The sequence below is a fragment of the Brienomyrus brachyistius genome, chromosome 12 (assembly GCF_023856365.1).
Source record: "Brienomyrus brachyistius isolate T26 chromosome 12, BBRACH_0.4, whole genome shotgun sequence".
NCBI classification, from domain to species: Eukaryota; Metazoa; Chordata; class Actinopteri; order Osteoglossiformes; family Mormyridae; genus Brienomyrus; species Brienomyrus brachyistius.
The window spans coordinates 6,095,213-6,122,696 of record NC_064544.1 but is presented as its reverse complement, the minus strand read 5'-3'; the positions used below and the strand labels follow the sequence as shown (position 1 = coordinate 6,122,696).

Here is a 27,484-nt window from a genome sequence, read left to right as displayed (position 1 = left end):
ATCAATAGATGTTAGCTTAACGGTGCGAAAGTAATGAATAGTAAGTGACGATTCATGTTACAAGGAAATATATTTTTTTTAAAGCACACACTGAGTTTCCTTTCTTAATTAGACATGATGAAAACAGGGGAGTTCAGAGGTGTGATCGAGGACATTACCTTGAAATGCGGGGCATCGAGAGGGAACAGGCCTCTGGTCCGGGCACCACCCAATCTCCCACAGAAGTCATGGCTGGCTGGCTGCTTTCTTTATATTCATCAGATGAGCAGTTTTTACGCAGAGCAACACATTCATCGGACTTTTGTCCGTTCTTTCGGACCCACAATTTCCGCTGATCAAGAGTGTGCTCAGGACTTACGGTTTTCAGGAGAAATCCAAAAGGCCATACGTTTTGTACAACGTGCAAAGTTTTGCTCTTGATAGGAGTGTTACATAGATAAATGCGGGCAAACTAATCAGAGGGAGCAGAACCGTTTCCAGGAAGAAGAGCCTGTTCCATTGTGCTCATAGGTGATGGTGGATATGACCGAAGCTCGTGGAGGTAGAGGAGCGGGAGAAGAGGACGAAGGGGGCAGCAAACCGACATGCAGGATGAAAAGTGTCATGAGCGCAGCGAGACAGCCAACCTCCACGGCAGATGCGAGAACCTTCCAGAAGGCAACGACCTCTGAATATATATTATACAGATAATATCAGGAAGCCAGGGGCTGCACTGCGAGAATAAACCATCCGAAGGTGCAGGAATCACCCCCATCAGGTCCCAGTCATGCTAAGAGAGGGTCTAATTCCAGCCTGAGATTATAAATGCTTTATTTGACAAAATAAAGAAGAATCCGCATACGGGCTGCATTTTAAAATTAAACATTAACATTAAATGCAGAAAGGAGCAGGATGCACAAACCGGAGAAGGACGCTATAAAGGTGCTTCCAAAGGTTCTGGAAGCATCACTGGAGTTGAAACCTTAAAAGAAAACGCCCGACTGCCTTTTAGTCCCTCAGAACTGATGCATACAAATACACCATTGCAGACAAGCACGGCCAGTGACTGCAGTGCAATATCATCTGTCAATGGTTTTGCAAACCCTACAAGGACCTTCTGTTTTATGTAGAGTGGCTCTTTAGCTTCTGCAGTGGGCTATGAAAACAGTCACAGCACATGGTGCAGTGCAACACAGACGGTGACAAACATCCAAGGACGATGTCACCAAAACTCAGCTGAGAGTCAAGGTCAGCTGATCAGCTCAGTAACAGTCCTCCCTTCCCAGGCAGTCAGTTAACGGGTCTTTTTTAACAGGTCACTTTATAGGTCTTATAGAGCTACTCCGCAGGTTATTCATCATACCTGTCTCTGTGTACATTAACACCACACAGATCACAATACATGCATATTATTAAAACAGTCAGAAATGACAGACATTAAAATCTAAACACTTAAAATACATTCAACTTTTTCTCACCCTTATCCTTTAAATCACACCTTGCACATTTTCCCTTTTGAGATTCAGATTTACAATGATCATCTTTGGCAGGTTCTGGGTTGATGGTGTGCCCCAGACTTGCCGTGTGTCGCCGTGGAGACGCAGCGTCATGGATACCGTCTGATTGTTTTGGGTCTATAGCATCACCACGTAGTTCTTCGGTATGAGGCCTCTCTTGCCGTCCAGCTCGCCCTCCAGCCAGCCGGGCTCCTTCGAGTCAGTCACTGTAAAACGAGGGGAGGGGGCGTGAGCGGGGCGGATGAGGTGGGCTCCAGCAGGGGTGGCTCTCTGTGAAGGGGTTGCAGATATCTTCTCAGAGAGCGGGCCTTACACCTGAAGGCTGGCAGGCCGTACGCTGTGCCCCAAAGAGAGATGGCCGCCCTGGGTGGTCCCGCCTCTCTCACATATGCTTGGCAGTTTCTTCACATTTACATTTATTTTATCCAAAGCCAGGTACGAGTGAGAAGGCGGGGTCAGCCGGTCCCTGCAACAATTGGTTAGGGGCCTTTCTCACCGAGTGCGGGATTTGAACCAGCAACCTTCTGAGTACAGGCACACAGTCTTAACCCACTGAGCCCCCTTAGTACAGTAATGCATTAGTTATATTACTCATATTGAGGTTTCACTTTCCCATGGCCAGTACACTCCCTCCTCCCCCCGCCAAAGTCACTCAAAGGTCAGAGGGGGCACCAGCACCAGTGGCTCCCAGCAAACGAGTGGACGATGACCTCATTTCCCCTCAGTGCAATGTGACACCAGTGCAAAATTCTCTTTCAGGGACTGGAAATTAAATCCAGAGCGCGATTCACTCCCACCCCGCGATCGCAGATGAGATTTCCCAGCCCAGCCACAAATCCAATTTCCCCATGATTCCGAGCGAGTGACCGGCGGCACCGATAACACTTACCGCGGTGGAATATCGCGCCGACCTGGAAGGAGAGCTCAGAAGTGTGCTCTGCTTCGCACGCATACACCGCCCGGGCTGCCCTGCATGTGACACGGGACAGCGGTGGCGGTCAGCTGGCAGCTGATCTGGAAACATCGCCCCCCACTCCTGTGGCACTTGGCCCCCAGCCGGCAGCCGCCAGAGGGTTTTCCCGCTTCCATGGCATTCAGACATACTCCGTGTTTCTTGGTTAATTTCCTCTGCCAGCTGCCGAGCGCCCGGGAGGGGTGGCCCCGAACTTGGGCCCGGGGGGTTCGCGGGAATCTAAAGGACCCTGAGGGTGTGGCGGCCCAGGGAACAGGACCCTGCGCAGGCACCTTTCAGTTTGGACTGAAACCCGTCCCAAAACAGAGAAATCACCGGATCAAAAGGGATGTGGAAGGATGGAATAATTATGACAGGGTAGGGCTGCTATGGAATCATCACCACCACCACCACCACCACCACCGTCCTCAGACAAGATGGGGGAAATCTCTCTCTCTCACACACACACACGCACACAGAGCCATTCTTCCTCCCACCAAAAACAGCACTAGCAGAAATTGCAACTGACATGTTTGTCTCCATAACTGGTTAATGAATGTCAATTAAATTACTTATTGTTCTTCAATTAACAAACGGACTACTAACTCTGAGCACACTTTGCGGCTGACACAACTCATTCTCAGTCTGGTCCCCGTAAAACGCGTAGCTGCATGTGTGTATGTGGGCAGGCAGGCGAGGGGGCCATGTTTACCTTTCTGCACGCTCGTCACCCTGCTCGTCAGCTGGGGGAGGGAGTGGCTCAGAGTTGATCCACATCACCATGGACGAGTAGGGCCTGGGAATGGGGAGCACACCAGCGCGCTCTCAGTTTGTCCCCCCGGTGCCAACATGATGACGTGGACAGACACTCAAGTGAAGATGCCATCCGCGGTAGGCGGGAGAGAGAGGTCAGGCGTCAGGCAGACACTCAAGTGAATATGCCATCCGCGGTAGGCGGGACAGAGAGGCCAGGCGTCAGGCAGACACTCAAGCGAAGATGCCATCCGCGGTAGGTGGGACAGAGAGGCCAGGCGTCAGGCAGACACTCAAGCGAAGACGCCATCCGCGGTAGGCGGGACAGAGAGGCCAGGCGTCAGGCAGACACTCAAGCGAAGACGCCATCCGCAGTAGGCGGGACGGAGAGGCCAGGCGTCAGGTAGACACTCAAGCGAAGACGCCATCCGCGGTAGGCGGGACGGAGAGCCCAGGCGTCAGGCAGACACTCAAGCGAAGACGCCATCCGCGGTAGGCGGGACGGAGAGGCCAGGCGTCAGGCAGACACTCAAGCGAAGACGGCATCCACGGTAGGCGGGACGGAAGGGCCAGGCGTCAGGCAGACACTCAAGCGAAGACGCCATCCGCAGTAGGCGGGACAGAAGGGCCAGGCGTCAGGCAGACACTCAAGCGAAGACGCCATCCGCAGTAGGCGGGACGGAAGGGCCAGGCATCAAAGCGCACAGCATGGCACGTGACCCTCCGAAGGCAGTGGGTGATTCTCAGTACCAAGAATGCAAAGATCCTACTTTCCAAGATCATTCTTGGCAAGACCGGTCTTGCTAACTTGCTTCCCAAGAATGACCTTGGGGCGCAATGAATCATGGGATTCGTCTCATTTGGCAAGGATGCAATCAGTGCATCCTTAATATTTAAGGAGGGGCAAGAATGACATCCAGGGGTTTTTACTGTCTGCTCTTTTTGAGTATTGGAACTTGTCTTCAGCAATGAAGATGATGGAAAACGGGTATGACAGAACACAAGTACGGTGAAGTACTCAGAATGAGAAACTCCCAGTCTTGGCTAGTCAGACATGTCATGTGACTCGTTCTTTGGAGGTCTCTGCCCCCGATGAGCCTACCTCCCTGAGAGAGATAGTGGAGAGCAGTCATGGAGTCCAGCCCTCCAAGTCAGCAAGTCCAGCATAAAGTACGAGGCTGAAATGCTTTTGCTGTGAAGCGGAGCCTGGCAGCGCCCCCTGGTGACAGGGGCATCACCTTGCAAATCAGCTCCCTCCCTTCCACTATAATCACGGATTCTAGGCCTTCCTACAGGCGGCTGAGGAGTGTTTTTTTTCTCATTCTGTTAATACTTTAAAGAAATCCATTAATACTTTCCCTAGTGTGTGTTCATGCACTGTCCACTTAAACGTAAACTGTGTGCACTGTCACCTGACTCTGCATGGAGGCGAACAAACACCGAGCAGACTGAGCAACTCCAAGAGCTTGTACCAAATAAAAACAGTGTCCGTCGTTTGGACACATTGTGGCTTTAGTGAAGACAACACTGGTTTCAGCTACGCGAGGTAATACCAATCGGCTTCAACACTACGGTAGAAATTGCTTATAGTGATCATGGTTATAGTGATCAGCCACTTATATGAATCAAAACGCTTGGGACAGAATCATTCCTGTACAAATACTGTTTAAATAATTTGCTTATAGTAATCAAGTAATCTACTTAGTGTTCATTTTGTGTCTTTTTATACATAACGGAAAAAATGTAAATTATTTTTTACTTGCCTGCTTTGCCTTGTGGTAACCCATGTGCCTCTGGCTTAGCTACCCGAGGCTAATGTTTGCACAGAATTCAATGGGAAAAACAGTCATTTTCTCTCGATTACGAATACAGACCCATTCAAAGTGCCAAAAGCGAGTCACAGATGCAGCAGTGAAGCTACAATAAGCTGTATTTAATATAAAGTTCTGCACTGCATTATCACGCACCTGAATTATATACAGTTCAGTCATTAAATTAGTACTGTTCAGTACTGTCATTTGTAAGGCGTTTAAAACTATTTTAAAATCAAATTTAAGTAAATAGTGATGCTGACTTTTACTGACATATTCATGTAAGAAATGTACACATTGATTAGATGGTGATCTGCATGAGACATGAAGATGAAAAAAAATCTGTTATAATGATCATCCATTTATAGTGATCAATTTCAGCCAGACAGCCGTGGTTACTACAAATGGTTTGTTTGCAAGAAATGCAAACTATTTATTTTCTACTTTTTTTATGGAACTTGCTTTTTACATTAGAACTAAAAATGTGACCTTTTTCATAAAACATTTTCATTTCAAGTGATTTGTGCTTTGATTTCAGCCGTTCGAATTGTTCAATAAATAACCATAAATGGTTCATCCGTTTCCTTCTGTTATTTTTAAATCATAAAGATGACATACAGTCTGTCATCAGAAGAATATCCCAGCTGTTCATTCAACAGCTGAACATATTTACAGTACAAACTTTGTCAATGAAATATGAGAGAAAAAAATCTACCAAAAAAGAATCATTAATCATAATCGAGGTAAAATGTTGTTAGGTGTAATATTGATTTGAGGTCATGTTGTCCAGCCCTACTCTGTACTCTATCTTCCGGAGATGGGCTCTATGCCCCCAGGCAGCCTCAATACACCACCCCCCCCCCCCTTGCCCCTTTCCAGTATGTGACAACTTTCAGGGCTCAACATGGCTGTGGGGGTATTGCTACTGTGCCAGTGACAGGCTGAAGAGCCAAACGTCCCGTGTGGAGGTCCTGAGAGTCCAGCTGCTTCAGGTCGTCGGCGGGGGGGGGAGGGAAGGAGAGGGGCTGCAAGCTTGCTTTTACAACGGAGCACCACCCCCCCCCCCAACCAAAAGCCACTTAAATGCTTCAGGATGCAAGTGCTGGAATTACAGCCGAAGCCATTTAAAAGCGTGAAATTTAATCAGGCATCATGACTGCTTCTGTTTTGATATAAAAATTAATATTTATAACCACAACTCTGGTACTTTAATGTTTCTGTAAACATAAGTGAGGGTGGGGAGCAGCAGGATTTATTTAAATTTAGAAGCTCCGCCCCCTCACAATAGTACACTTACGCATTATCTGTGATTTCATTGTTAAGCTGAAACACCACGTCGCCCCAGGTGCTGTGAGGGGGTTCGGAGGTTCACATTAAGAGGAAAAATTCCCTCAGAAAAGCCCGGAGACGGCCGGCCTTCCACACGGAGGAAGACCGCGAGCAGCGTGCTGGCTCCCGATGATGTTTTCCACGCCGCAGTGGGGTGGGCTTACTGCCAGGACCCTGGGTGGCCCGGAAATGAGCTCAGATCCTGAACCGGGTCCGCGTTTCTAGTGGGGTGGGGGGCAGGGGCAGGTAGCGCTCTGAATGCTGGAACCGAAGTGCGCAGCAAATGTCAGACGGGCGCTTCGGAACGGGAGCCACCGGCCCTCTTCCCTTCATGAAAAGTAGCGGATGAGGCTGTAAAATATATTTAGGGTCAGACGACAGTGTCGTCTGCTGAGAGAAAGATCTTTAGAAAGGAAACGCAAGGAAGCAGACCGGGGCAAGATGATCCGGCCCGCTATGAACGTGCTGGGCAGGGCTCAGTCATGGGAGAGGGCTGCCCTGCAGGTGCCTGCACCCGTGCAGACAGGAACACGGACTGCGACCCCCGTGCTTAATCTATCCCCTTACCCCCCTACAAAAAGGGGTGTGGCTACAAATACTGGGTTCCCTGACAAAATGTCACTATGGGGCCCCTGCCCAATGTTATGCACTGAAGGGCCCCCGTGAAATGCTGCCCCCCCTGAATCTGCTAGGGTGTCCATGTCGTAACTGAGACCGTCGCTAAAAACATCACCTAGAGCACAGAGTTACAATCCTCCTGTTTGCTGTATAGGACTCTGTAAAAGGAAGAGAAGAAATCAACGGCAAAATCTCTATGACAAGTTAATGTCTAGCTTAACGTCTACACAGGGCATCCCGCTAACGCTGCAAAGCAAGTCCTCCGCACAGCCGCGAACCCGCCGGCGCTGCAAAGCGAGTCCTCCTCACAGCCGCGAACCCGCCGGCGCTGCAAAGCGAGTCCTCCTCACAGCCGCGAACCCGCCGGCGCTGCAAAGCTAGTCCTCCGCACAGCCGCGAACCCGCCGGCGCTGCAAAGCGAGTCCTCCGCACAGCCGCGAACCCGCCGGCGCTGCAAAGCGAGTCCTCCTCACAGCCGCGAACCCGCCGGCGCTGCAAAGCGAGTCCTCCTCACAGCCGCGAACCCGCCGGCGCTGCAAAGCGAGTCCTCCGCACAGCCGCGAACCCGCCGGCGCTGCAAAGCGAGTCCTCCGCACAGCCGCGAACCCGCCGTTGCTGCAAAGCGAGTCCTCCTCACAGCCGCGAACCCGCCGTCGCTGCAAAGCGAGTCCTCCTCACAGCCGCGAACCCGCCGGCGCTCTAAAGCGAGTCCTCCGCATAGCCGCGAACCCGCCGGCGCTGCAAAGCGGAGTCCTCCTCACAGCCGCGAACCCGCCGGCGCTGCAAAGCGAGTCCTCTGTACAGCTCCTCCGTAAAACCACAAAGCCACCCCTGACAATGTACACTGGGACCAGGGCTGAGGCTGCGTGATCCATCGGGATCAGAAACAGCCACAGCAGATACATGCACACCCTACATGGGGAGCCTGACCACAGACATGATGGACATGTTAGCCTACGACCAAACCAAAAGTAAAGAGGGCTGGCGAACGTAGGGGACATTTGGGGACAGCGAGGCGGGTCACAGGCAACAGGTTAGCTGGACTTCAAACAAGGCTGTTAGAATGGATGGCCACTAGGGGGCAGCGTTCAGGACCAGACAGACACATGGCAGATGCCGGCCCACCTGGGAGGTCCCTCCTCGTGGTTTGCAGGCTGCCCACTCTCTTCGGCCGGAAGAGCAGAGCTGGACTCCCTGGTCGCTGAAGACATTTCATCCGGAGTTGATGTGCTCGCAGCTGTCAAAGGATGCAGGGGAAGAAACTAAGTTTAACATCCAGTGCGAGTCGAAATGCCGAGTCTGAAAGGACTGCAGATCTAATTCACAAGTATCTCGTGAAATATCTGCCTCCCAAACGAAAGCAGTTTGCAGTCATGGCTGCGGCACAGTGGACCGTTTCCATTTCCAGACATTTCCTACCTGGGGAACTGCAATGGATCCATGGATAAATACCACTGAAATACTACTGCACAGATATGCGACAGCCACAACGACAGCCCCGCTTTGCTGGCTCATGCTACAGTACCGTCCTCACAGCTTTTTGGCTCAATTTCTGCTTCTTAAATGGCATCTGGTAAACTGTGCAAGTCATCCCTAAAACCTCTACTGAATTCTCAAGATGGCGCAAGAACTGCTCAGAGATAGCACACAGTAATGTGTGCAATTACTTATCCTCTCTGCACTTACAGCTCCTCTAATAACGGGGGGGTTTAATGGATAAGCTCAATCTTTCCATGAAAATTAATCACCAGAAGAGAAGTAAAACGCACTCGTGGCAGAATGAGGGTGCATGCGGGCTCCACCTGAGCTGCACACACTTCCATCTCCTTCACGTCATACTGCCAAAAGCCAGGAGCTCTCCAGTCACAGCAGTCGCGTTTTTAAGCTGACGTGATATTTGCAGAACTGGCCAGGGACACTGACAGAGAAAAATGCCCAAAGCAGCCTGCGTGACCTCAGCATCATTATGGGACAGCAGGGCAGGTTCCGGGTTTGCAGGTTGGGTTTTTAATTCAACGTCTTCAGTCAAAAGCACAAAAATGGCCACATTTTAATGAGCTGTGACGTTTGCCAGCGATGATGTGACAGGAGATGGTCTCGTCCCACCCTGTACTCTGGACATAACATACCTGACAACTTCTGGGACATGCCAACTGTCCTGATCTCCTCTGATATTTCCTAGGCTCCCAAAACCCCAGTTCTCCCAAAGATCCAAGGTGCTCCTGTGTGATGGATGGGGATATGGTCCTTACCTGCCTCGACAGTAACTTCCTGGAGGTCGGATGGTGGCCCACCATGGTCATCTTGTCCGCTGGACTGCTGGGTGGAAGCGCTGAAAGACTGTACCTCAGGGGGGCAGCCAAAGATCTGCGGTCACAGCATCAAAGGGGGGGGCGTTCAGCCATTTACCTTAGGGCAGATTTACCTTGGAGGATATTCAGGGCCACTGCTGTGCCAAGCGATTTTCCGCTGGGATAGAGCCAGAGAGCAGAAATTAATGCTCTCTGTAAACACGGCAAACGTCTAGGCATTGACATCCAGCAAATACATTAATCACACATCCCGGGGAAACATGTTACAGTGTGTCCAGATGAGGGATGTTTAGATACCAGAAGCAAGCATATAGGCAAACGTTTACAGTGGGGTTCACCGCAGGGGGGAGGTGCGTTAGGCAATTTATTAAGCAGCTGTTAGCGGCAAGAGATACCGGTATGAAAATGAAAACATGACCTGAACAGTGCTGGAATCCTTGCCTTTCTACATCTGTTTTTGATTTTACAAAGCGGTTTTTTCTTCTCATTTAAAAGCCATCAACATTCTTACCTGTTAAGGACAGGAACTTCACTGAATTCTCAAAAACCGCTCAGCTATTTAAAATAACCGCTGCCTGTTGACGAGCAAATAACGTGCTTTTAGCACAGAGGAGAGACTGTGACGGGCAAACGACAGCGTGCTTATAGCACGGAGGAGAGACTGTGACGGGCAAACGACAGCGTGCTTATAGCACGGAGGAGAGACTGTGACGGGCAAACGACAGCGTGCTTATAGCACGGAGGAGAGACTGTGACGGGCAAACGACAGCGTGCTTATAGCACGGAGGAGAGACTGTGACGGGCAAACGACAGCGTGCTTATAGCACGGAGGAGAGACTGTGACGGGCAAACGACAGCGTGCTTATAGCCCGGAGGAGAGACTGTGACGGGCAAACGACAGCGTGCTTACAGCACGGAGGAGAGACTGTGACGGGCAAAACGACAGTGTGCTTATAGCACGGAGGAGAGACTGTGACGGGCAAACGACAGCGTGCTTATAGCACGGAGGAGAGACTGTGACGGGCAAACGACAGCATGCTTATAGCACGGAGGAGAGACTGACGGGTAAACAACAGTGTGCTTTTAGCACAGAGGAGAGACTGTGATGGGCAAACGACAGCGTGCTTATAGCACAGAGGAGAGACTGAGTGGCCTCTAAGCACAGAGAAGGAAAACGAGCACAGCAGAGGCATAATACCGCAGGTTGACAGCATGTAGCTTTATGACCTTCACACTGACACAGACGGGCCAGCAACATAAACGATGTGGGACAGCAATGACAGCGAGAGGCAGCAGAAGGACAGCGGACAGAAGGTCACTTTGACAGCCCCTGTCATTTGGGAGCCTGGACTTCTGTCACAACTTATATCTGAGTATTAAACCAACAGTCAATGAACAACCCTCAGGAAAAACAGCTGCCCTGGTTTCCTGGGTTTATGTCACAATTTACCATAATTTTTGAGTTTCTCGGTGCAGAAAGCAACCTTGACATTTTACCCAAAGAATTAAGTTTCCCATGAGGTGCATTTTTCATTTCCCAGAGTCAGGTAAAAAAAAATACTGTAAAAGTCCCCAAGGTGTGCAAATTTGACATGCGAAAATCTGAAATACGCCCTCTGCTGGACATAACATAAATCCACATTCTTCCCCTGAAATAGATCCTCCTTCTCATTTAAATCAAGGAATCTCAGATAAGCTGCCCTGCTCTGTGGACGGCACCTGCCTTCTCATGGTGCTCAATGAGAATCTCCACAACGATGTTCTGGAACTTCAGCTCCATGATGGCAGCCACCGTCTCTTCCTCGGGCTTCATGAGAGTGGGCCCAAACACCACGCCCAGGTTGGCCACCGTCATCTGGTTCTCCTTGCAGTTTGCCGCCACGCTGGAAAGAGAGCCAGCGAATTGGGAATCTTCAACACCAGTTTTAGAAAAGCCCTTGTTGAAACAGTAATTGTTAAAATGACAGCGGACTGGGTGGGGTTTGGACAAATATGCGTGTTGGGAAGGGGAGCGGGCAGCAGGAGGCGCTACTGGGTCACTTACTTGGCGAGGTGCTTGATGAGCATCCCCAGCATTTCCTGGTTCTCCTGGGGCAGCCGGTGCACCAGGCCGAGGACGGCATGCGCTCGAGACCCCGGGCTGGCGCTCTCTGCGTGGGAGAACATGCCGGAACACAAGGTAAGCACGGCCATTCAGCTACTCTCCCGGACAATGTGGCCGGTTTTTCAGCTGAAATGAGCAGCTGGACACTGCAGAAACACTGAAGAAGCCTGCAGCGCGCTGATCGCCCCGCTATGACGTCCTCGCACACGCCGATGGCAGCTAGATAGCTTACAGCTCACTCACTGTCCACGAGGGGAACACGAGGGGAACACGAAGGGAACACGAGGGGAACACGAGGAGAACACGAGGAGAACACGAAGGGAACACGAGGAGAACACGAGGAGAACATGAGGGGAACACGAGGGGAACACGAGGGGACAGAAGAGGACGATTGACGGACATCAGTATGAAGTCGGTACAGAAGACAGTCAGTGGCGTCAGTAACCATCACGCGATACAAAACTGAGCCAAATGCAGGAGGCACTTGGCACTACAGCACTGGGACCCAAGCACTGGTCTTCAGGACGTCTACAAAGCAGCTTTGGGAAGACTTAGAAAAAGGGCCATTCCTGCTCCGGTCTTGAGAAGCATGAACAGAGCTTAAAATAGACGTTTATTAAAACCAACCCCCACCCCCAGGCCAAATCCTGAGCATGATCCAAGGCTCGGTCCAACACAATTCTGGAAAAAACAACAATTCTAAAATATCCGAAGAGATTTCTCCTCCAATTACCGAAATTAAATCCATCTGAGAGACAAAGAGCAAAGAGCGCCTTTATAAATAATAACATGCATATAAACAAAAAAGAAAAGGAAAAATACATAAAGTGAAATCCATAACTGTACTCATACTATTTTATCACTTGGGGCATGCTGCTGTCCAATCAGTAAGCCAGGCTCGGTCACATGATGAAATGCAAAAAATAAAACATCTAGTGGGTCACTTACAGTCCAGAAGCCAACGAGAAAAAGGAAAGAGGCCAGTGGGCGGGTCGTGAACCACAAGCAGCCCCATGATTGGCTACACAGCCAGAACCACATGAATCCAAGGCGACTAAGAGTGCAGTTAGCGCGCTGTAAGGCTGCCAGACGAAAAGACGGCCACTCACTGGCAAGGTTTATGAAGTCCTTGTAGAGGTCGTAGGTCATCAGGGGCTCAGGGAGACTCCTTCATGGTGCAAGAGAGCACAAGGGTACACTGATGAACATGTCACAGGTCCAGTGACAGCAAAACTACTGTACCTTCTGAAGGTCTTGCATTGGACTGGGTACAGCTACTACTGTGAAATAGTGTGTCTATGTGCCCTGCGACGGACAGGCATCCCGTCCAGGGTGTACCCCGGCCCCGTGCCCTGTGATGGACCGGCATCCCGTCCAGTGTGTACCCCGGCCCCCTGCCCTGTGATGGACCGGCTTCCCGTCCAGGGTGTACCCCGGCCCCGTGCCCTGTGATGGACCGGCATCCCGTCCAGGGTGTACCCCGGCCCCGTGCCCCGTGATGGACCGGCATCCCGTCCAGGGTGTACCCCGGCCCCGTGCCCCGTGATGGGCCGGCATCCCGTCCAGGGTGTACCCCGGCCCCGTGCCCCGTGATGGACCGGCATCCCGCCCAGGGTGTACCCCGGCCCCGTGCCCCGTGATGGACCGGCATCCCGCCCAGGGTGTACCCCGGCCCCGTGCCCCGTGATGGACCGGCATCCCGCCCAGTGTGTACCCCGGCCCCGTGCCCCGTGATGGACCGGCATCCCGTCCAGGGTGTACCCCGGCCCCGTGCCCCGTGATGGACCGGCATCCCGCCCAGTGTGTACCCCGGCCCCGTGCCCCGTGATGGACCGGCATCCCGTCCAGGGTGTACCCCGGCCCCGTGCCCCGTGATGGACCGGCATCCCGTCCAGGGTGTACCCCGGCCCCGTGCCCCGTGATGGACCGGCATCCCGCCCAGGGTGTACCCCGGCCCCGTGCCCCGTGATGGACCGGCATCCCGTCCAGGGTGTACCCCGGCCCCGTGCCCCGTGATGGACCGGCATCCCGTCCAGGGTGTACCCCGGCCCCGTGCCCTGTGATGGACCGGCATCCCGCCCAGGGTGTACCCTAACCCTAACGAATGAATAACTATAAGGGCTCTGAAAATCGGAACTTTTTGGAATATCAAAATATTGGTATTAGGAAAACGCCTAAAAAAAACCAAAAAAAGCTAAATAATGAGTTTGCTCTGGGGGGCGTGTCCTAATGTCCTAATGTCCTACGCCCTCTCAGGCGACAGGCGTGGTCCCCGGTCACACAGCCTACTCACAGGTCCCGCTAAGCACCTGCTCATCACGAATTCGGCACGGCATGCTGGGAACTCCGCCTGCTGTCTGGCAGACTGTCAAACTGACAAATCAACAATTCATTAATTCCCCTGGAACCTGCGCGTATCAGGCCAATTTACCTGAGGTAGAGTTTTAATGCACTGGTTATGGTCCTGATATCCCATTCCTCAGACGTGCTCAGATCCAGCTCACTGCCGTCTATCTCGTCTGGGGGTAACACAGAACCGCCTGTCAGTAGGGAGCAGAACAGACAGCTGGTTTATGAACATAAAGTCACTACAAAGTGAGATAAATGACAATTAAGGCAAATTACAGCACTATTACACCACACAGTACCGTTATTGGTAACGGTCAACATCTATCACGAAGAATCTCCAGATTAAACCATACAGTAAGAGGTCAGTCTTACTGATCAGGATGTTGAGGAGCTTCTGCCCCTTGGACACCACCCCTTCAACTCTGTACAGTCCCAGGTCTTTGATGCCTTCAAAAACAAAACACACAACAACTATGGAAAACACTCACTGGCAAGCACTTCATTCCAGTAGCAGTTTTTCACGCCAAAATCAAAGAAAGACACCGTTGCCCCCTGGTGCTGAACTTTCAACATTGCAGTGACAATTACCGCCACCTAAAGAGCTCTGTCTCTAATACAAGAATTCACACCATCTTTTGAAATTGCTTTATTAAACCTCTGTGGAACTTCTGTTCCATTCTCAAAAATGCATGAATCTGATCACATTAGCTACAGCAAGAGCTTAAATCTTTCTCAGCTGTCAGTTTCTGAATTACCTCTTCTTTCCACAGCACCGATGGAGTTCCTTACAAAGGTGAACCCCACTTTGTCCAGCTGTGCATCAACTACGAAAATACGCACACAATTTTTGTTTCAGACAAAACTGCACAGATGTATTTTCAAAAGCCAGACATTACTCAGTCACAACAATGGGGCCCTCAGCCATTTTGAGCTCTTACCCATGAAATACCCTAAAGCTCATTTTCACAGAGGTTTATACAACCTGCACTCGTTACAGCAGGCCTAGCTGTTACGTTAGTGAGAAGAATACATCTAAGAGAAATAAACTTCATTTACATTAACCTCTCTACTTAAATCCCTCAGACCTTCCAGGAAAAAAGAAGTGTTTACTTACTGCCTCTTTCTTTTGAATAAAACTTCTTTAGGTAACAAACCTAAAAAGAAAAAAAAAAGTGAATTAAAATCACACTGACTCCATAACAATAATACAATCACAATTTCTTTGTTCAGCAGGCGTTTTACTCCAAAGCAGGTTTGGACAGACCCTCGAGCAGTCAGGACTTAGGGGCCTTGCTGAAGGGCCCCACGGTGACATTACTCTGCATGACCCTGGGATTCGAGGTGGCAGCTTACAGGCTCTGTCCCACCCATGGCCTGCATCCAGAACTTCCGGTCCTCCTCTGACAGGGCCTGGACGGTGAGGACCTGGCTGGGTCTGAGACAACGTGCCACAGGGCATCAGTGCTTCAGGAGAAAAGACCCCCATGAAGGATAGTTCAGCTTTGCCCCGCACTGCAGGTGAAGCCGGGATTTCAGTGCCACATTCATTCGGCAAAGGATTTCAGCCCCCTGCGTTTACAGCTGTTTGCCGCCGTTTTGCCCGGCAGACTTGCAGAACTGCAGCCCCTCTGACACATAAGCCAGTGAAAATGAAATCACGACTATCTCTGCACAGGTGAGCTGAGGGTGTGCTGGAAGTGGCGCTAATCTGAAGACAGACTTTCCGACATGAAATACCAGAATCATGCTTCATTGTCTCGGCGGCGCAGTGCAGAGGACACAGATAAGGCAAGAGCCCAAAACCGAGATACTTAAGCTGAATCCCTCTGGGAAAACAGCCAGTGGCACTAAAGGGCTTAGAGCAGCCGAATGTAAACAGAAGGTGCCATAAGACAGTAAACGAGGAAAAGCAGCTCACCGGTCAGAGACCTCGATGTCGAAGCAGAACCTCCGGTCCAGTGCGTCTGCAGTTTTCCACAAGCACGACTTTAAGGTGACGGAGTCTTTCTCACCCTGGAGACAGAGAGCAGAGACGCGGTCTTGGTTCACGCTACGTCACAGTGTGGGGGACCAGCTACTGCTGTTCCGGAAGGATCCCAGCGACGCGGCGATCCGGGGGCCTAGCGAGGTCACTCACGATCCTGCCTCCCGACCGGTGGTCGAACGTCAGCATATGCAGCACCTTCTGCTCCTTGATGTAGGTGCAGTAACGCTTCACCCAGCTGGACCCAAAGGGCGCGGGCCCTGGGGACACAGACGGGCCCTTGCCGTCAGATTGCGGCCCCTCACTGGCATTAGGATCTCCCCGCCCCCCCGGCTTAGGGACTGGCACCCACGTTTCTCCTGCACGTAGAGGTAGCCCTCGACGCTGATGGGGCTGATCTGCCGGTGCTCTCTCGGGGCTCCTTTGAACTTCTTCATGAGCTCCTCCACCTCGGACCGGGTGCCCTCGAAACGGCTCCTCGCCTAGGGGACACAAGCGGGACAGGCTCAGCCCGGCGAGCCGGTGACACGGGGATGCGAACATCATCTTACAGGGCAGCAAATTCATTCCTGCCCAAAACACACTGGAAGGTGACAAGTGACGAAAAACCACCAGACAGAGGTGAGCATCAGCAATAGACAGACACAGTAAGTACAAAGCCATCTAATGGCATGTAAAAAGACATGTTGAGAGAGAGAGAGAGAGAGAGAGAGAGAGACTCACACATACACAGATTAGGCATCTACATCTTGGGAGGATTCACTTCTATGAGCATAACCCTAATTCCACCATGACGACCTTAACCCCTATCCAGCCCTAACCGGAACTACAAGTAACCAAACAAAATACAAGACTTTTGGCATTTTTAGTTTTTCGAGTGCAATCACGGATTTTTATAAAATTGAAGACATCCTCGTGGAGATCAAAAAAACGTCCCCATGAGGTAATTACAGACACACACACACATGCACAGGTACACACACACACACACACACACACACACACACACACACACACACACACACACAGCTCCTAAACAGCACAGTGCCCAGTGCTATGGGCAGCAGGCGAGTGCACTGCCTACGTTCTGAATATTAATCTGCAGCTGCCGCTTGTAATGGTCGAAGTCCTTCGCCAGCTCATATCCCTGGTGGTAGAAGGTGAAGACGGTCTGAAAGAAGGCCAGCATCTGCAGGAGACAATGGGAATACGGTCCTGAAAGGACAGGGTGGGGGCCCTACCCTGTACACCCCCCCCAGGACACGCCCTCCATGGCGGGGGCCCTACCCTGTACACCCCCCCCAGGACACACCCTCCATGGCGGGGGCCCTACCCTGTACACCCCCCCCAGGACACGCCCTCCATGGCGGGGGCCCTACCCTGTACACCCCCCCCAGGACACGCCCTCCATGGAGGGGGCCCTACCCTGTACACCCCCCCCAGGACACGCCCTCCATGGCAGGGGCCCTACCCTGTACACCCCCCCCAGGACACACCCTCCATGGCGGGGGCCTTACCCTGTACACCCCCCCCAGGACACGCCCTCCATGGCAGGGGCCCTACCCTGTACACCCCCCCCAGGACACACCCTCCATGGCGGGGGCCCTACCCTGTACACCCCCCCCAGGACACACCCTCCATGGCGGGGGCCCTACCCTGTACACCCCCCCCAGGACACGCCCTCCATGACAGGGGCCCTACCCTCTACACCCCCCCCCCCAGGACACGTCCTCCATGGCGGGGGCCCTACCCTCTACACCCCCCCCCCCAGGACACGTCCTCCATGGCGGGGGCCCTACCCTCTACACCCCCCCCCAGGACACACCCTCCAAGACAGGGGCCCTACCCTCTACACCCCCCCCCCCAGGACACGTCCTCCATGGCGGGGGCCCTACCCTCTAGACCCCCCCCCCAGGACACGCCCTCCATGGCGGGGGCCCTACCCTCTACACCCCCCCCCCCAGGACACACCTTCCATGGCGGGGGTCCTACCCTCTACACCCCCCCCCCAGGACACACCTTCCATGACAGGGGCCCTACCCTCTACACCCCCCCCCCAGGACACACCCTCCATGGCGGGGGTCCTACCCTCTAGACCCCCCCCCCCAGGACACGCCCTCCATGGCAGGGGGTCCTACCCTCTACACCCCCCCCCCCAGGACACACCCTCCATGGCGGGGGTCCTACCCTCTAGACCCCCCCCCCCCAGGACACGCCCTCCATGGCAGGGGGTCCTACCCTCTACACCCCCCCCCCCAGGACACACCCTCCATGGCGGGGGTCCTACCCTCTACACCCCCCCCCCCAGGACACACCTTCCATGGCGGGGGTCCTACCCTCTACACCCCCCCCCCAGGACACACCTTCCATGACAGGGGCCCTACCCTCTACACCCCCCCCAGGACACGCCGTCCATGGCGGGGGCTCTACACCCCCCCCCCCAGGACACACCCTCCATGGCGGGGGCCCTACCCTGTACACCCCCCCCCAGGACACACCCTCCATGGCGGGGGCCCTACCCTCCACACCTCACCACTCTGACTACCCCAGACTCACCGGCTCCACACACTCGTACTTCTTCCTCTCCTGTATCTCCTGCAGCTTGCAGATGTACTCCAGAGACTCCTCCTGGAACCGCTGCCTCAGCACCTGCAGGTCCGCCTGGAGGGGGGGGGGGCGGCACGTCTTTCTTGTCATGACAAAACTGCCCTTTGGCCTCAGACAATCAGCTTACTTCACGTTCACTTTTTTAATTGACTTGAGCTCAAAAATGCTGTCTTGACATATTGTCCAGTTCACACTAACAACTTGAGAGTGTTCCCGGGTTTCTGTATGATGCGTAGCCATGGACGCGCCCAGAACACACCCCGGTGGGACCTCCACACCGTGTCACTGGGACTGTATCGCAGTGTCAGGACCGGAAAGCAGTTTTCACAAACAACCACCTCAATAACCACTTCCTCGCACCACCCTTTCAAGAAAGAAAACATGGCGCGTGGCCAAAGAAATCGCAAAATTAATCACTAAGCAAAACATTAACTTTCAGGCAAACCGTTTCCCCCGTAAGACTGAGACTGGGAAGAAGCGCTCTTCTCCAGTGGACACTGTGAGGAACAGCACCTCCTGCAGATGCTGGTCTTTCTTCTTCGCTGACACAGTTAACAGCTTCTCCAGGGAGCTGTAGTACCTTTCCGTTTCCTTGTCATACTTCTTTTTTCCTTCCTTAAAAAGGGCAGAGCAGGAGGAGGAAGGGTTAGCGTTTGGGGAAAGCGTCACTGAGATCCAGTGGGCAGACACTGCATGTGGGTCAGCATCACCGTACCTTGGCTGAGCCTAGCTGCTCCTTACGGAATCGTTCCAGGGGGTTCAGGAGAGTCTCTGTGATGTTCTGCATCTGGGGGGGGGGGGGGGGGGGGGGGGGGGGCATGTTAATATGAAGCAGAAGGTGGAACAAACAATAAACAAACAGAAAATAATCTGAAGTTGCTATGTGAAAAAACAGACTTCCTGTGTTTGAGGTCTCTGAAACAATAGCTAACAAGCGCCTGCTTTCATGCCTGACATTGTAATGTTCCAGCCGCAGGCCCTGCCGACACCCACCACCCCTGCGTACCCCACCCCCCGCTCTAATCATAACAGGGAAACCGCTGCCCCGTTTACCACAGACCCCACTCTGCCATATCAACAACGCACACGATGGCTTATCTTTATGGGCGAATGGGTGAGACTGCCATAGAAGTGTACCGCAGCACTGCCGATTGTAGGAGGCCGCAGCACTGCCGATTATAGGAGGCCGCAGCACTGCCGATTATAGGAGGCCGCAGCACTGCCGATTATAGGAGGCCGCAGCACTGGAAATGCCACCTCAGTTATTTTAAAAAAATGCATAATTTACTATTCATGATGTGTCGGGTACTACAGTGGCAACATAAATTCACGCCTCTTTTGAGGTTTGCAGCCAAGCCCGAGCTGAACTAGGTATCAGGGCCAACCCACCGTGGCACGGAAAAGAGACACGACATTCAGAGGAAACCAGTTTATCAGTTGCAGGCTGACAAGCAGCAAAGCAAATGGTGAAACAGACAGGAAAGTAGAACTACTGGAATAGAGTGGCTTTTGTGCTGTGATGGAGGTACCAGATTTAATAATTACTGGCTTGTTTTTAGAACAGGATAGAATAGAATATCTTTATTGTCACTGCATTGCAACCAATGCAACGAAATTAAAACAGCTCTCAAAAACACATGCATCACTCACACAGTCATCATCACACATACAGTACTGTGCAAAAGTCTTAGGCATCCAAAGAAATGTTTAAAGCTGTTTATCTGGACAGCAAGTGTACTTTGGCTTAGAACAAAGAACACAATTTAACATCAGAACATGTGCAAATTAAGAGTAACACAAAAAAAACTAGTAATAATTTCTTCTGTTTTCTAAAAAGTTACTGATATCTAGTTGGATGGCTAGATGAACACCGCTTCAGTTCCCAAACTTCTCCTCCGGGGCACCTCAGCCGTTCCATGATTTTGTTAAAGTTCACCAGCGGCTCAATTAAATAATTAATTATATTGGTTTAAAAGGTCAGTGACAGACTGACTAGCTGTATGAGGTTTGCTAGTGGCCAAGTCAAAAAATACATGGCTGCACTGGACGGTCGCTGCAAATACCAGGATGATTTTAGCAGAGGTTCTGAAATGGCGAAGCTGACACACTTTGACAGGCATAATATCATAGTTTTACACCAACATGAGGATAATCTAAACATCATTTTCTTTGCCTGCCTAAGACTTTTGCACAGTACTGTACATAAATTAAACTCATCTTCACTAAAATAATCTAAAAATATAATCTAAAATATTCAAGTGCATGAAAATTCCATGAGAAGATAGTCCGGCTATTTAAAATGGTGGAAGTCGGGGCAGCGGGATGGGGGGTTAAGAGAATTTAGTTCTTTGACAGCTGAGGGGTGAAAGCTGTTCCTCGGTCTTGTGGCACGACACTTTAAGGCTCTGTAGCGCCATCCAGAGGGCAGTAGTGTAAAAATATGACGGAAAGGGTGAGTATTGTCACTGATGATTCTATGGGCTTTGCTGTGCGACCTGTAGATGTTGTCCAGGGGAGGCAGGGGGAGTCCAATATTTTTTTTATGCTGTGTTGACCACTCTCTGCAGGGCTGCCCTGTCTGCCTCTGTGCAGTTTCCAGAGGCAGTTTTAGCACCCGAGGTCTGGTGCAGTCACCCTGTTTTCTGCTAAGCATCACACTGACAGACACCAAAAACATACATAAAAACCCTAAATGCTACCTTCAACACAAACTCAGGAGCCATTAGCCATTCTACAGTGAGATTAAAGTTATACCAAATATTTCAGTTTCTTCAGATTCGCTGATTTACATATATTCATAATCAATCAGCCACTAGAACATGATGTATACAACACAAACCATACTTCTACTAAGTAGCTACAAAACACCAAGCAAAATAGAACAAATTTAAACACTTTGTTCTGATCAAGAACAAGCGACTCACCATCAGATCCCGCTGGTCTTCCAAGTTCTTTAGGAAAGAGGAAAACTCCTGCAAAGACTCGTCTGGAATGAAAGAGAGAATAACAAAGAACTGGAACAGTCGGCAAAGATGACAGACAGCGGCGGGATGAGAGCGGGTACAGACGGCAAAGACGACAGACAGCAGCGGGATGAGAGCGGGTACAGTCAGCACAGACAACAGACAGCGGCGGGATGAGAGCGGGTACAGACGGCAAAGACGACAGACAGCAGCGGGATGAGAGCGGGTACAGACGGCAAAGATGACAGACAGCAGTGGGATGAGAGCGGGTACAGACGGCAAAGATGACAGACAGCAGTGGGATGAGAGCGGGTACAGACGGCAAAGATGGCAGACAGCAGCGGGATGAGAGCAGGTACAGACGGCAAAGATGACAGACAGCAGCGAGATGAGAGCGGGTACAGACAGCAAAGATGACAGACAGCAGCGGGATGAGAGCGGGTACAGACAGCACAGATGACAGATACCGATGTACACCGAGGTACAGTACCGATGCATTTCTCGTCATCCGTCTTGGCGTCTCCGATATACTCAAACTGGAACATGCCGAGACATTCTGCAAACCGCCTCTGGGCCACACCCAACTCTGCAAAGCGGGAACAGATGGGGCACAACCTGTTTGTGAGTTCAGACAACTTGAACACAATATGTAATACATTTCCCTGCATTTTGTAATAAATTATTACATTTTGTGGTGGTTATTACAAAATGTAGGAGTTGCACTTTTTAAATGATAAAAATGTAATACTGAGCTTTATGTAATAACCAAGATGGACGTCTTCATTGACACTTTGTCAAGTTATTACATAATGCGGAATTATTACATAATGCATTGTAACATGGATGGAGGTTGAACTGATGGATGGATGGATGGACAGACGGGTGGAGGAGAATGCCCAGTGGCGTCCATCCCGCCCGTGCCGATTCTCCTCGCTGAAATGCGATGTGAGGCCCAAGCCGCAGTTCCCACGCCGGCCTGAGGGGGGAGTCGCACTGCAACAGCTGGATGACTTCAGATGGTGTGAAGAGAACATGAGGTGGTCCTGTGTGACCCCCTTATTGCGGGGGGTCACTGGTCTCAGACTCATAGGTTCAGACGGGTCTGACTGGGCGTTACACCAGCCGACCGCATCCCCTGACGTCAGAGGGGAATTTCCCTCTTGCCTTCTAACCTGGTCAGTCATGACCGTCTGTACTGAACACACTTAAAAGGTGCTTAAGTCAACAAGACAACTAACGCTGTACTCCATCTACTCTACACACAGACACAATTAGCTACTTATGCAAGTTAATGTGAAGACAAACTATAATGCAAGTTAAACCATAATGACTTAACACCTAAATACGCATATAATTAAATCTATAATTATGTTGTTATATCTGGACATGCCCAAACGATCCAATGATATATACAGTGGTGCTACTGCCTGTAATAAGTCAGAACTGAATGTAAATCATCCATCCTCCCTCTAGCTGAACATATCAAGTTCAAAGTCAGTGAGTGCAGCATCTCTCCATGAAATCACGAGGCACGGCGCCCCCTGGAGGTAAATGCCAGATCATCACAGGGCCCCCATTCACACCAGCAGGGATTTCAAGAAATTGACTTATCTGAACTGTATGTCTTTGGGCTATGAGGGGAAACCAGTGCAAAGCAGGGATGCGAACCCACAACTCTGTGGGTGTCAGACAAATGTGCTGCCAAGCAGGTCACCACACTTCTCCTTCTACTGCCCCCCCCCCCAAAAAAAAAGGGCATAAAAAGCAACTGACGTTTATAAGCCATGAAATGCTGGTTCTCTCTGCAGGAGAGTGCAATGTATGAGCAAACACACAACTTCTGTTTTAGGAGGAGAGTGCGTCATTTCAGAGCTGCACTGAAAGCAAGCGAGGCAGAGGCGAGAGGCCGGCGAGAGGCCAGCGAGAGGCAGAGGCGAGAGGCAGAGGCGAGAGGCAGAGGCGAGAGGCAGAGGCGAGAGGCCGGTGAGAGGCAGAGGCAGGCGAGAGGCAGAGGCAGGCGAGAGGCCGGCGAGAGGCAGAGGCGAGAGGCAGAGGCGAGAGGCCGGCGAGAGGCAGAGGCGAGAGGCAGGCGAGAGGCAGAGGCGAGAGGCAGAGGCGAGAGGCAGAGGCGAGAGGCCGGCGAGAGGCAGAGGCGAGAGGCAGAGGCGAGAGGCAGAGGCGAGAGGCCGAAGCGAGAGGCCGAAGCGAGAGGCCGGTGAGAGGCAGAGGCGAGAGGCAGAGGCAGAGCAGACTCACAGCCGTCCCTCCTCAGCTCAGCCTGCTGCCACCGGTGCCATTTATCCAGGTCAGACAGATAACAGAAGGCGGGTCCGGTCACGTGCCCAGACACCTCAGGACGCCCCTAAACAATTACATTCTTGTAGGACAGCAATAAAACACCATGGTTTATGCAGATAATTGCAAATTCACCTCAAGTTATACAAACACAAGGGGATATACAAATCACCTTAAAGCAAATCATTGTTCACAGCAGCATTGCGAAAGTACGACAGCCGCACATCCATCGGCATCAAGAAGCACAGCTTCTAAACGACTCTTAAAGCAACTTTCTGTGGTCTGGTCTCCAATTCCATCATACAGGCCAAAACATGACCCTATAACCAACAAGAGCTCTGGCCCAACAGTGTCCGATTGCGTAGAGTTATGTGTTAAGGCCCACAGTTTGATCGCTTTTTATCTTGTGCAAATATTCACAGTAACACATGTCATAACATCTGTCGTCCTCCAGGATTTTGATGCAATTCATGGAAACATAGTATATAACGAAAAAGTATAAGGAGTCACTCCTGTACAGCAGGGCTTGGGTCAGGCCAAGGAATTCACCGGGAAAACCCTGATCAGCTCCACAGCGTCCCCCCCCCCCATCCCACACCAAGTGGGTGTGTACAGGCATTCGCTCTGCATGTGTCTTTATATGATTAATGCTATATTGTGGTCAAAATATATAGAACTTCTCACCATTCTCACAGCTCAAAAGGCTGCCTTCCACACAGGAAGTCTTTCTACATAGAAGTCAGTGAAAACAGGAAGGAGAACGTCACCGCGCCCACACCAGCATCTCGCTGCAATTTTAGCGGACTGCCTCGTTTAACAGACCCCATATATAAATGAAGCAGCGGCACAGGCCTTCCAGTTGCAGTAAAGCAATACTGACAATCTTGCTCTGCTTTGCTGTAGCTTGCTGACTCTCTCTGCCGATTAGCCCAAAATCATTTCAACATAAACAAGATGAAGATCTACCCTGGTCATTCTTTAATGATTGCTTTCCCCATCAGCCCTCGAAGGCACATTGCGGAGTGTTTCAGTGTTGCTTTGAGGAACCCATCTCGCTGGACAGTCGCATTAATCAGGAAGACAGACAAGGGCCTGTGCAGACTGGCTCCGATAACCCTTCAGGCCTCTTTCCGCTGTCGACGGTTCGCTTGTGTCGTAAGGCCTGGGAGGGAAATGAGCTTCCCTGTCTGGGTTCAGCCTGGTACCAATCAAAAGGCCCAGGTTCAGAAAGATCCTGAACACTGATAGCTGCTGTAGGTGTGTCTCATCTCCAGAAATGAACAAAGGCAATCAGGGGCATATCCTTTGTTTTCTAAGAGCAGGACCTCACGCTTCCACCGGGATCCGGAAACTGGCTCTCAAAGCCCCTCCCTCACATCCTGAATACTGAACATATCTTTATGTGCAGAATGAAAACAGTAGGTCATTATTTACATTATATGTAAGCAGGGCCTATACTCGCAGGCAGGCAGGCAGGCAGGGCACTCCCCCCCCCCCCCCCCGGCAGTCTGCACTTTTAAGCCACCATGTTGAGATTTCCAGCCAGGAACATGATCTACAAGACAGTAACAAAAGAAAAAAAGGGGAAAAGAAACTCCTGTAGAGTGTTCCAAGTGTCTTTGTGAGAGGAAAGGAACAGAAAAACAAAAAAAGGACAGTGGGGGGGAGGGGGGGGGCGGTTCCCTGCACAGAAAACGTTAGAAATCGCAACGACCAAAAAAACTTCACTTGTATCACTGGTAGCTATCAGCAGCTATCAGCGCTAGACTTTTAGGAAAAATAAATCATGACGTCTCCATTGAGCCGCCGCACGATGAGGCCGCCACATCTAACACGACTGCCAACAGCTTTCCGAGCAAGATTTTGACAAATGTATGTATATAATGAGCGACCGATTAATCAGATGCTAACACTGACACAGCCGACCCCCCTGAATGACGAGGTCATGTGACAGCAACTGAATTCAGGGCTGGAAGCGAGATCTGAGAAATGTTAAAGGTGATGAGGTTTTTGGGGCCAGACGTGGTGCTGCACTGTTGGGATGTCGTACACTGTGGTGTTTAGGGTTTACAGAGAATGGTGTGGAGAAGAGAGATGCCCAGTCAACGGCATTGGTGGGACCCAAAGTCACACTGTAAAAGGGAGGACAGGGAAGAATGGACAGAATCGTTGACGTGTACAGGAAGGACATGAGTACTTCTGAAGCAATTCTGGAGACAACAAGCAGTTTGTAGCAGGTCCCAGCTGAAAGCAGCTAATGAAGCAGCACGGAGTGCATACCGGATACTGGGCAAACGCATCAATAGATTGATGCTCCTATGCCTATCATGAAATGCAAAATAAAGATCAGACAGGAGAGAGCTTCGCTGTCAAATACCGGCATGGAACAAAAATAAACCCACTAATCAGCAATGAGGCTGAGTGACGGGAATGCCGCTCCGAAAGGAGGACGGGCAGAACCGCAGCGGGGACCCGCGCGGGCAGGGAAGCCATGAAGCTGGCATCTCATAAGAAATGCTCCTAAAATGGAGATTAATTTGGAAGACAAATGGACCAGAGCACCACCGTGTACCACTACAGAACCGTATAAATGACTAAACAGTCCCTGAGAACACTGTCCAGAGCAAACATCTACTCGCATTTCATTCCTCGCAGTCGGATTAAGGATGAAAGTAAGTTTGGCGATCAATGAGGCAGCGGCGCGGATGGTAGGCGAAGGCGGAGCGGATCCCTCGGAGCGGGGATGCGGCGGCATGTCGCTGATTAACGTTCCTACTTATCACTTCATCCCCGGGGACTCAGATCTGCAGTCGGCAAGCCAGTGTGACCGACCAAAAGAAGCAGAAGACGGCAGTTCATCTTGCCGCCGGCAACAGGTGATGGATTAAGTGCTGCGTTGTTATGCAGAAGTGACCGTGACTCCTAATGTTTAACACCCATAAATGTAGGAAAATTAACTCCACACCTTCTAATGGTTTTATTGTACACAGGGACTGTAAATGCATAAACTGTAGGTGCGCCCGAAGATTAATTACTTTCGGTTTTCCACGGGCAGCAGTTTTAACAGCGCCTTTTGTTATATGATAAATAAGCACCATACCTGCGCAGTGCAGACCCGTGTGAATGTAAAACGTGTCCGTCTGGCCGGTGATCATTTATGCAGGAAGGAATAAGAAAATCTTACGTGTGGTGGCATTGATGAGGTTCTTGGCCTCCCTGTGAAGCTCCTTTATGAAGCGGCTGGTTGTGTCTAGCTCCGCTTCGTGCGCCCGGATGCGCTCCCTGAATGACGGGCTGTCCAGGGAGCACTCGCTGAACTCCAGGGGATACAGACCCATGGCCGCTCCGGGGGCGTCAAACCTGCATCCGCTTCGCTCCGCACCGATCCGATCACCGCCCAACCAGGTGAGCAATTAACCAAAGGACGAGGCTAATTCGGCCAGTTACTAACTATTGCTGCTTTACTCTGATTTTAAAAATTAACTTGAGAAATGTTTTTCCTTTTTCAAAAAAACAAAAAAATAAATGCACAGAGATAGCGATGATTCCCGTGTGGGAGCACGCAAGGACCTGCTCCAGTGGGAGTGTCCCAGACTGAAGTCCTTTTCTGCCCCGAGGGGTGGGCTGGAAGCTGGACGCCTCATTGCGTCTTGGCCGGTTGGCTCCAGTATCGCGTCCGTAGCCGCTCCGGGAACTGCGCCTGCGCACACGCACACGCACACGCCTAACTCCCCCTAACGCGCACTGGCAGCAATGGGAGGGTGTTCGTAACCGTGTAATTGTTCTTTATTATATATTAATTAGTAATCGGTAAGCGGTGCTCTAAAATGGCTCGAGTCTCCTGTATCGGACACTGTACTTTACGGGGCTGTTCCCCTACTCTGGTGAAAAAGTTATTGATGGGATATTTC

At 51.3% G+C, this 27,484-nt stretch overlaps 1 protein-coding gene across 5 annotated transcripts; it reads right to left on the bottom strand.

The window, feature by feature from the left end:
- Positions 1–793: 793 nt before the first annotated feature.
- arhgap10 (Rho GTPase activating protein 10) lies at positions 794–27,267 on the bottom strand. Of its 5 annotated transcripts, none has more exons than XM_048971818.1 (23): positions 26,758–27,267; positions 21,769–21,864; positions 21,240–21,301; positions 19,031–19,102; positions 18,829–18,930; positions 18,265–18,369; positions 16,793–16,897; positions 16,061–16,190; positions 15,862–15,968; positions 15,643–15,737; positions 15,078–15,159; positions 14,839–14,878; positions 14,480–14,548; positions 14,097–14,171; positions 13,807–13,915; positions 12,485–12,543; positions 11,316–11,421; positions 10,995–11,154; positions 9,212–9,326; positions 8,085–8,196; positions 3,161–3,244; positions 2,386–2,465; positions 794–1,702 (listed from the first exon to the last, which is right to left on the bottom strand). In XM_048971818.1, exons 1-23 carry the CDS (start codon positions 26,909–26,911, stop codon positions 1,614–1,616), a joined length of 2,208 nt encoding a protein of 735 aa, XP_048827775.1. In that variant the 5' UTR covers positions 26,912–27,267; the 3' UTR covers positions 794–1,613. The 5 variants fall into 5 exon arrangements, 4 of the variants coding, with proteins under 4 accessions (XP_048827775.1, XP_048827776.1, XP_048827777.1 ...); XM_048971819.1 differs by having other exon boundaries at positions 13,807–13,894; XR_007381467.1 differs by having other exon boundaries at positions 1,634–1,702; positions 2,386–2,754.
- Between the last annotated feature and the right edge of the window lie 217 nt (positions 27,268–27,484).